The sequence below is a fragment of the Heterocephalus glaber genome, unplaced genomic scaffold (genome assembly GCF_053883595.1).
Source record: "Heterocephalus glaber isolate CG9 unplaced genomic scaffold, H.glaber_assembly_v1.0 deba00001687, whole genome shotgun sequence".
Taxonomy (NCBI): domain Eukaryota; kingdom Metazoa; phylum Chordata; class Mammalia; order Rodentia; family Bathyergidae; genus Heterocephalus; species Heterocephalus glaber.
The window spans coordinates 6,605,362-6,615,657 of NW_028258412.1; the positions used below are offsets into that span (position 1 = coordinate 6,605,362).

Below are 10,296 nucleotides of genomic sequence, written 5' to 3' on the forward strand. Positions count from 1 at the left end.
GGAATCTGTTCCAAAGCTATGGCCACAGGTCCCAGAGCAGACTGCCTGGTGAGCTGGATGCAAGACACTCACTGCCTCAGAGGAGAAAACTGCCCACAACTCACAAGTCCACTTGCCTTACTTACTGGGTAAAGGTGTGGTGCTCAGACAGGGCAACACCCACTCTCAGCCAACATGTCCCACTGCCCAGGGCAGCCACTCAGACTCCAGTTCTACCACTTTCTGGCTACTGACTAGGGGGAGGTGCTTTGTGATCCTGCCTCTGGGAGCCTCCATTTCCTCATGTGTAAAGTGGGCATAGTGCCACAGCTCTCAGCAGCTGCTGGAGAAGCAAGTGCACAAATGGCCACTGCTTCTGCCCTGCACACTGGCACCACCCCTGCCCTTGCTTGGCTCTGGTTTCCACCCAGAGAAGCTGATTGTGCACGTGTTACCTCCTTACAGTTGGAGAGCCAGGTATCCACAACAGAGAAAATAAAGCCCAGGCAATGACTGCAGGACCAGGGAGGAAGAATTACTGGTCCAAGCTCCCACATGGCTTAGATAAGGAAGGCCTGCAAACCTCAGCCTCTCTGTGCCCTGCCCTCCTCACCCAGACAGGACAATGAGCTCCACCTGCTGTCCTAGGCTGCCAAGCCATGGACCTGGCACAGATGATTCACCTTGATTGGCAGGGGGTTACCAGGCCTCCCTCCCCATCATGGTAAGGGGCAGATGTGGGCCACACCTCCTGAACCAGGAATGCTTCCTGCATGATCTTGGGGCTGAGGCTCCGAAGTTGCTCGATGGTCTCATACTGGCCCTGGCAGGCTTTGAGCTTCTCAGGAGAGCCCAGCGCATGCTTCAGCAGCACCAGCCCCACCCGGAAGATGATCTTGACTCCTGCATGGAGGGGTGGGGGGGCAGGTGGTGAGTGCAAGCGGGCCTGTTGGGTGGTTCTCTGGCATTTCCCAGTCCAGCCCAGTACCTTCACAGAAGAACATGTCCCAGACGCGCAGCACAGAGCTCCAGGGCAGGGTGCGTGCAAAGGCACACATGAACCACTCTGTCATGTACAGTAGTGGGTCGATCTTCTGCCGACTGAGGTGCTTATGGGCCACAGGTGACACCTTCTGCAGCAGTGAGAAGAGGATCTCACCATCCAGCTGGATCGCCTCCTGGGGGGACAGAGTCCACATGGCCATGAGCACCTGCACGGGCTCCTAGCACCAGGTAGACATTTATTTATTTATCAGGTGGCTACTGCTTGCAAGGTGCTGAGATACAACCATGAGCAAATTAGACACAGCTGGTCCCGCTCACAGGCTTACAGTGCAAAGGGGCCCCGCCACACAGGCACTGGGTAGAGGTGAAGGGGTGAGTGCCCCAGGCATGGAAGGTATGAGATCAATCAGTGCTATGAAGGCTCCTAGCTGGTGGGGTCAAGGAAAGCTCCCCTGGTCTGAAAGCTGAGGGAAAACAGGAGTTTTCAGGGGAAGGAAAAGGAAATGGAGCTTCAGACAGAGGTTTAAGTCAAGGCTGAGGCAAGAGGGAACTTAGTGCCCTGAAGAAATTTCAACCCTGCCAAGTGGCCAGAGTAGCTGGGGACAGAGATGGAGGTAAGTGTGGAACCAATGATGTCAGTGTCCAAAAGACTTGACCCTGGCAGGCCTGGAGGGCTATAGAGATAAGGGCCACAAAGGACATTCAGCCTGGAGCAGGGCCCGGGTCAGCTGAGCACTCACCAGTTTCTCACTGTAGTAACCAGGCAGGTACTTCTCACAGATCTGTACCAGACACCAGAAGGCTTGCTGTGGGTGAGAGAGGCATGAGACCTTGCTGCAAGGGTTCGTTCCCCCACCCGCCCATGCCCAGGGCTGGTGGTACCTCAGCAGGCATATGCATTAGCAGAACGGCAGCAATGGGTGCCTGGGCCTGACAGTAGCCCTCCTCAGGTCGATACAATGTATAGGCCTTCAGCACACGGAATAGGTCCTGCTGGCTGTGGAGAGAGCAGGCAAGGCAGTGATGACAGGTATGTGACTCTGCTGCCTACCACCTCTCCTGTCCCCACCAGACCAGACCTGCCTCAGGATCTCCACTTCCCTAGAGAAGGAAGGTGACCTGCTTGTGGTCATCAGGGGTCCGTCTCCCACCATAGGACACAGACTCTCACATGATCAGAAGGCAGTTGGGAGGGACTTCCTCACAAAGGTGAGGGCAGGGGCAAGACCAGGGCAGGACACTAGAGAGATACAGGACAGGAAGATGCTGGGAGCTGGAGGCAGGGACCCCTCACTGAGCAACTTTCTCCTGGGCATCTGTCTTGCTCCCCTTGCCCACCTCATCTTTCCCCTCCTGCATACCCTCTGCTCACCCAATCGCCTCTAGTTCTCTCTCTCTCTGACGAAAACCTGTTTCCAAAGAAGGCTAAGCCAAGCCAGCTCTAGCAGTCTGGGGAATAAATGATGAAAGCTGACCCAAGAGTCAAAGGAGATGCTAATAACACTATCAGACTCAATCCAAAGGAGTGAAATGGTAACAGTGGAGCTTAGGGCACCCAGCTCCTGGGTTCCTGAGATACCCTAAATTCACTCCACCTGCTCTCTTCTTTGAGGCATAGGGCCTATATCTATCTTCCACCCCATAGGCCCAGCCTGCTCACCCATGCCCGCCCCGGGACACAAACATCTCATGGAAAGGGAACTGCCGGTGCAGGTCACGCTCGATCACGTCCAGCCACTTGGGATCCCCAGGAGACATGTCCAGTTCCTGAAACAAGGGCAAGGGCACAATCAGGGCAGCATTCCTAGCAGGATGTGGCTGTTCTACCTATCAGAGAAGCCCTCTACCAGGGGCAGTGCTCACCCAATCCCATCACGGGACCAGGAACAAGTGAGGAAGCCTGGAGAAGAGCAAAGGAGAAAGGGAACAGGGGCCTGGAAAGCCTGTCAGGTGATCCTAGATCCAGGAAGGCCTGTGTGGACAAGAATATCCATCCTGGTTGGGCTATTTCTAGGCCAGTGGTGATGAACCTATGGCTCACATGCTGCAGCTGACAGTTATCATTGAAAGCTCTAAAAGGTTCGCCATCACTGCTCTAGGCCCTTTAGTCAGGACTCGGTATATTTAAGGATGATGTTAGTCCCTAAGATAGAGAGCTAATTATTCAAGCAATAGGTAGCACTCGTTTCCACAGCTCAGTGCTAGGCACTGACCTGAGTACCTGTAGGCTTCACTGATGCCTCAACCCCAAAGACAGGTCCTATCACTGCACCCTGTTCACAGATGAGGAAACTGAGAGTCAAATGAAAAGTCACTTGCCTAAGGCCTTGTAGTTAGAAAAATGATAGAACCAGGACTAGAAGTGTGTATAAATTTTTTTGTTGTTGTTTTTTTTGTTTTGTTTTGGGGTTTTTTTTTTTTTGGTACAGGGGATCGAACTCTGGTCCTTGCGCTTGCGCAGCAGGCGGCGAAACCACTGAGCTAAATCCCCGGCCCCCAAGTGTGTATAAATTTAGAGACACCAACCCCAGCTTCTCAGCTGCTCAACTCCCCATGCCAGTGCATCACCTGTGCAGGAAGGGGTGTGTGTGTGATCTGCACAGAGCACTAGCTGGGAGGACAAAACCGTCACACCATCAGCTTTCACTGGCTTCTCTGCGTGCTGGCCTTTCTACAAAGTTGTACTCTCTTCTTTGAACTTCCATGAACATTTTAAGCATGTGAGCCTTTATAAAAACAACAAAGCTATAAGAAAAATCCTTTCGAGCCAGGCATGGTGGCACATCAGCACTGGAGAGGCTGAGCCAGGAGGTTTGCCATGAGTCTGAGACCAGCCTGAGCTACACAATGAGTTCAAGGCCAGCCTGAACTACACGGCAAGACCTTGTCTCAAAAGAAAAAAAAGGGGGCTGGGGATTTAGCTCAGTGGTTCCAATGCCTACCTTGCAAGCACAAGGTCCTAAGTTCGATCCCTGGTACCAAAAAAAAGAAAAATCCTTTCTCAATCATTTGAAATGTTCTCTATCTTTTTCTTTAATGTTCTCTATCTTGATTTGCATGTCATTACATGGATATGTATTAACTGTCAAAGTTCACTCAACTGTACACTCAAGATCTACGTATTTTACTCTATGTAAATTCATCTCTGAAGTTTTAGAAAAGAAAGAAAAGCAAATGTGAAGGGAACATAGAGGGTTGAGCAGAGAAACTGAGCAAGTACAAGTTGCCTGCAGGGCAAGAGTGACATCAGGGAGGGTCCTAGGGAGCAGGCCTCAGCAAACCCATCAAGTAGGCATAGACCAGGTACCAGCCCTGGCTGGCAAGTGACCTCATATAAGGCTCTTTCCCCTCTTGTGTCCCTCAGTGGGGTGTCACAGTACTGAACTAAGGGATCTGGAATACCTGGAACTCAACTAGACAGTAAGTCCTGCAAAAGGAGTGCTCAAGGCTGGAGAATGGGGGAGGCTGGTTTCACACAAGAGTGGGTGGGTTACCCTCTGGAGCCCCATGAGCCCTCAAGATGGAGCCTGTATGTGTGTCCTGTGCACTTCCAGGTGCTATCTGAACACAACACAGGGTTGCTTGTTAGAGGGGAAAGAGGTTCCCTCAACTTCTGGTGGTTATGAAGTACAGGACCTGACACCCCCTAGAAAGTCAGTTCCTGGGTTATTTATCTGGTACCTCAATAGTCCAAGGCATCTGGACACAAATGGGTTAGTGAGAAAGGAAAAGGGGTAGCTGCAGGGCCTAAAGGAGAAAAGGTGCCAGGAACCATAGCCAGGTGCACCGCTGGCAGACTGAGGCTGCAATCACCAGGCCAGTAGCCTCTGTGAGCCTGAGTAGTGCTGCTGCCTTGAGATGGAGTCAGAAAAGAAAACCAAGTATAAAGGTCCTGTCTGCCCAAGGAAGGAGGAAGAAATAGCAAGTGCAGGGGAAAACAGAGTCATGAAGGCCTGTAGAACTTTACGTGACTGCCGAGGTAGGGTCAGCTGCCTGGGCTGAGATGTTGACAGGAAGGCCCTCCAGCACAGGAAGAAGTACAAGTTACCACCACAGCCCCTTCACTATATCCCTGTAGGGCAGTATCCCATCCCTGTCTGCTAGGTCATCCTTCCAGGTATGCTGATAAACCACCCTTCAGCCCCCAGGACTGCTGTAGGACCCACCACTCAGCTTCAGGACATAGAGAAGGCCTTCTAGGCAAATCTACCTCCTCACACAGCAACCTTCCAGGCATTATGAGGCTGGCCACTTCCTCTGTGGACATGCCACTCCACATACACATGCATGACACCCCGTGCTCTGTGACACATGCTGTGGATGCTCCTGCTAATCTGGGTAACCAGGAGGCTGGCCAGGCTGCCCAAGTTCTTGGCCCTCCTTCCTGGGCCTCTAGCAGCCTGATACAAGCTACAGACCTGGGGTGGGGCTCCAATCCCTGAGCCTCCCACTCTGGCCAGGATGTAGCCCCTTGCAATGGAGGAGATGTAGCTGGGAGGAAAACTCTGAAGTTGCAAGGCTGCTCTAGTGGCACCTCCTATGAGTGCTCTGTGGGATAATCCAGTCATCCTGACTCAGCACTGCCCCCAGAAAACATCCTACCAGGGACCCCTTCCCCCCAGCAAAGAGTTTTCACCCCCTCCAGGTCAAAAGCAGGAACTCTAGGCTGCCCTGCTCTGCTCCCACCACCCTTCTCCGAGAATAGCTCTGGCCAGACAGGAGTGTTCACTGAAGCATGAGGGATATCAACAAAGAGCTGGTGGCTGGCAGTGCTGTCTCACTGTCTATCATCAGTCCCAAGGGCCTGGAAGAAACTCTGAGGCCTAGGGCCAGGTCTGGCAGGTAAGTTGGGCAAGCATGGGGAAGCCAGCTGTCTCCTCATAATTCTCTAAGGGAAGCAGGCTGGAGGAGCTTCCCAGCTCAGTGAGCAGAGCAGGGTTGTACGCTGGCTACTATGGGCCTGGGGCAGCAGAAGAGGGAAGGGGGAAGAGGGGGGAAGCGGGCACCTTTTCTGGCTACTGACTGGCCTATGACCCCTGAGGATAGTTTGACTCTGCCATTCCAGGGCCGATGGCCCCTCAAGCAATACCAGTAGGCTATGTCTCCCAGGCTTGAAGGCAGGAGAAAGAACAGAGGATTCGCGTGTAGAGGGGCAGTGTGGAGGGGCCCGTGGTTCTCCTAGGTAAATCCACAAAGGCCCAGAGCACAGGCCTAAGATAGTCAGGGAAGTGGTCTGAGTGTCCCCTGTGACAGAGCTGGGAGACAGCACACTGAACCCAAAAAAGCAAACCTGAGTGGTTATTAAAAGAAAGCCGGCGTAGGGGGTGAACAATCTGTCCATCTCATTGAGGACTGTTCAGGGCTAAAGCCCTGGACAGACAGAGCTGCCAGCAGTCATGGGTCCCTAGGACTAGGCCAAGCTGGCCTGACTGGAGACTCCATCATCTTGCTGAGATCCAGGTAAGAGCATGAGGGATGACCGCCATGGGAAGGTACCCAGCCCAGAGACATGGAAGGAAGGGAAACTCACGTCAAACTTTCCAGGGTTCTGCTGTAGCTTCACCTTGCCTCCTGACAAGTACTGCCAAGCACGGCCTCGTAGAGAAGGCGGGATTCCCTTCTGGCACCGCAGACGGATCTGAAAGTCAAAAGGACAGCTGCGCCTATGCATCCTGGCCTCCTCCCCCTGGCAGGTCCTTGAGACAGGCCCCTCTCCCAGGGCTTAGCAGGACTCCAGTGAGCACATCTGCAAGAGCAGAAGGGGAAAAAGGAGGACTTTCCTACTGTTGCTACAATGCAGATCCTGTGGTGAGGCAGGGTCCTGCAGTTAGACATGTTACCACCAGGTGATGGCAGAGGACACATCCCCTGGTCCAGTGACAACTCAGGCATTCCTGAGTTGCCACAGAACTCTGGATCCCCATAACTACAATCATCCCTCAGCATCCACAAGGATTGGTTCCACAACCCCCTGCAGACATCTCAATGTGCTAATACTTAAGTCCTTCATACAAAGAGGGAGAAGTATTTGCACATGATCTACTTATAACATTTAAACAGTGATGGTGAACATTTTAGATACAAAGAGTCCACTGTGGCACACATGCCATAGGTTCACCACCACTGCTTTAAACTATCTGAAGATTGTTTATAATACCAAATACAATGCAAATACTGTGTAAATAGTTGTTATACTGTGAGCCAAGCATAGTGGTGCATGCCTGTAATCTCAGCACTTTAGGAAGCTGAGGCAGGAGGATGGCAAGTTCAAGCCCAGACTAGGTAACTTAGTGACTTAGCAAGACTGTCTCAAAAATTTAAAAAGGGAAAAAAAAAATTTTTTTTTAAAAGGCTGGAAATGTAGTTTGGTGTGAAGATCCTGGTTCAATCCCTAGTACTGGGAAAAACAAAACAAAATAAGCAAACAAAAAAACAAAGGAAAATTGGGCCGGGGATTTAGCTCAGTGACACTGTACCTCCCTTGAAAGTGCAAGGTCCTGGGTTCAATCCCCGGTACCAAAAAAAAATGAAAATTGGAAAATTTTCTCTATAGTAAGTAAAATTATGACCCCACATTCAGAGACCCTACCACCTCCTTGCCTGCACCACACAGACTGGAGGGATCCAGCCCTGTACACTTTCTGCTTCATTGGCCTCTCGTAGATGGACAAAGAGGCTGGCTTCCCCAGGGCTTGAGCCCAGAATGAGCCTCTGAAGGCAGCTGCCCTGACCCACTAAGGAGGGTGAAGGTACAGGCACTGTGTCTATGGAATGTCAGCAGAGGGGTTTGGTGGGCAATGAGATTCCCTCAGCCCATGCCCTAAGCAGCCTAGCCTGGGATCAAGGAGATAGGCACCCAGGGCAGGAGAACAGCTGATGTGGGTTTGAACCTTGTGCTAACCTGGGGCCAATCACTGCTCAACAACTTTAAGATCAGAATGATGTTACCTACTACAGTACTTTGCAGAGCTACTAAAAGGATTCCATTAGAAGGGGAAAAGCATAATCCACAGTGACACAGAGTCTGGATTCAGTGAGTGACAATTTCCTCTCTACCCTCCATCCTAGAAAGATGCTTGCCATAGAAGCCCCAGGGCCTCAGCTTCTGCCTTACATCCCCTCACCTGGAAAGCCCCTTAAACAGTCCTGCTGGAAGCTCTCCCAAGGGGCACAAAAGTCCTGCCCTTCCTGATGATGAGCACAAACAAGAGAAAATTTTCCAAGGGTCAGAGAGAGTCAAGAAGCAGGAAGGAGACAGCAGGCAGGCTATAGGCAGGAGGAAGAGTAGCCAGACTGCTCATAAGAGCCAAGCTAGAGCTTCTGGGACTGCCTGGAAAAGGGAAAGAGGAAGGGAGCAGAAGGGAACTGCCCCAGACTCTGGGACAGTTTCTTCCTGCTGTGAGACAAGGGTCACCTTAAGGAAGCTATTTTGGACAGGCTTTGGCAATGGATAAGTACAGCCCAGAGTCACAAGTCCTTCAAGGTCCTGACCAGTCTCACCATGAGGCAGCTCCATCATCACAAGCCCATTACACATGGTCTGTTACAGGAGGCCCTGAGGCATGTTCAGTCCACTGAGGTTCCCTAGGAGGCTCTGTCCTCCCTCAGGCCCAGGGCTTGGAACTGGGGATGGAGAGTCAATTGAGCCACTTTCCCATCAGGCCTCTGAATCCTCCTCAGAAGTGGTACCCAGAAGTGGTAACACCTTGGGACAAGAGGTCACTGAGGACAGCTCAATGAGCCCACACCCTGGGAGGGCAGGGATCCTACAAAGGAAGACAGCATTCTAGCCACGGCCCTTCCTTACCTGGGCCCAGATTTCTGTCCTGGAACTAGCTGGAAGAAAGGCACACTCCCAGCAGGACTATGGATGAGTCCAGGAGAAGTCTGGGTCTAAGCCTACTTCCCAAAACAAGTATTGTCCTTCCCAGACCCAAGCCTCCACAGCCAGGCAAGAAGAGCCCATGGGGCACAGCTAGCTGTGGCCACAGATGAGCCACAGGAAGAGTGCCCTGTAGTGGTCTTGGTCTGCAGGAGCAGGGGGGTCACAGCCTGAGGACAGGATGGGTTGTGCATGCAGTGGAGGCCTCTGCTGAGCAGGGCAGCCCTTGGACTCTAACCACAGTGCCTGGGAAGCAAAAGGGAAGAGGAAGTGTTGCTCAATACTCTGCTGAGAGAAGCTCCCCACAGCTCCCTCTGGAATTCTGTTTGCCAGGGAGTCTGGAGAGGCAAGAAGGCCGGCAGCACAGTCCCTGACAGCCACCAGTCACCACAGACAGCTGGAGAGCAAGATACAGCTCAAAGAAGAACCTGAAGAAGGACAAGACAGGAAAACATACCCTAAAGTCAGGCAGGAAATAGTTGATGAGTAACTGCCTTAAAAATATTTAAAAAGAGAGAGAGAAACATTTTCTAATAAGCAAAAAAACGAGTGTCCCAAAGCCCACATGGAACAGCAAGAAAGAACCCAGGGTTAGGTGAGCCTCTTCACAGAGCTTTACAGTCTATAAAGCATTTACAGTCACCACCTTGGGGGAGCCTCTCAAAAAAGATTTCATTTCCACTTGACCAGGGAAGCTAAGGCTGGGCAGATAAAGTGACCTGGCCAAAGTTATACAGCTAGGCATGAGCATGGGCCCAAGTGCATCCCTGACTTTCTGCTAGACCCTGCTACCAGCTGGGCAAGACTAGACCAGGGCTTACCCTGTGGACTAGAAACTTATGCAGAGAGACTGAAGCTGTGAGCATCCACACAGTGCTCCTAGGACAGGAGATAACTAGGCCCTGCCAGGGGTGGTCAACACCACCAACACATAGGCCTCAGAGTGGTGGGCCCACAGGGTGAAAGAGCTAGTGTCTAAGGACAGCCTGACTAGAAAAGCAGTGCTGGGTGTTTAAATTTTTATAAGACTATTTGTAATCTGTGAGGTTACTTTTCTTTCTTTTTGCTTTACCCAGGAGGCAAGAGGGAAATCATCAAATTAATCTAGAGCGCGAAGAAGCCCCTTCCTGTGCCAGTTAAGAGGCTAGGTGCTAAAGTTCAGCTCTTGATTCTGCAGGTCATCTATAAAGTCCAGATACTGCCACCACTGCTAACCTCATAGGGGTGCGGTAAGAATTACTGTGGTCAAGACAAGCACCCTCAAAACGCTCCCAAGTTAGCTGTTATTAGTACTACAAGGTCTTCCCTGAGTGTGGTTTGCATTTGGGGCCTTTTCCTAGCAGGGCTAGAGAAAAGCTGACTACTAGGGCCACTGGGTGCAAGCAGCTTTAAGGTTAACTCCGGGACAAAGTTCTGTGTGACTCTGACGT

The 10,296-nt window shown here is 51.7% G+C and overlaps 1 protein-coding gene across 1 annotated transcript in view; it reads right to left on the reverse strand.

Moving 5' to 3' along the window:
• Positions 1–10,296, reverse strand: part of Tbc1d10a (TBC1 domain family member 10A) — a 36,757-nt gene that overhangs the window by 939 nt on the left and 25,522 nt on the right. The window contains exons 3-8 of the mRNA XM_013071658.3: positions 6,515–6,622; positions 2,645–2,751; positions 1,867–1,981; positions 1,725–1,790; positions 968–1,157; positions 728–882 (exon numbers count right to left, since the gene is read on the reverse strand). Of these exons, the coding sequence (XP_012927112.1) occupies positions 728–882; positions 968–1,157; positions 1,725–1,790; positions 1,867–1,981; positions 2,645–2,751; positions 6,515–6,622 (741 nt within the window). The remainder of the gene's footprint in view (positions 1–727; positions 883–967; positions 1,158–1,724; positions 1,791–1,866; positions 1,982–2,644; positions 2,752–6,514; positions 6,623–10,296) is intronic.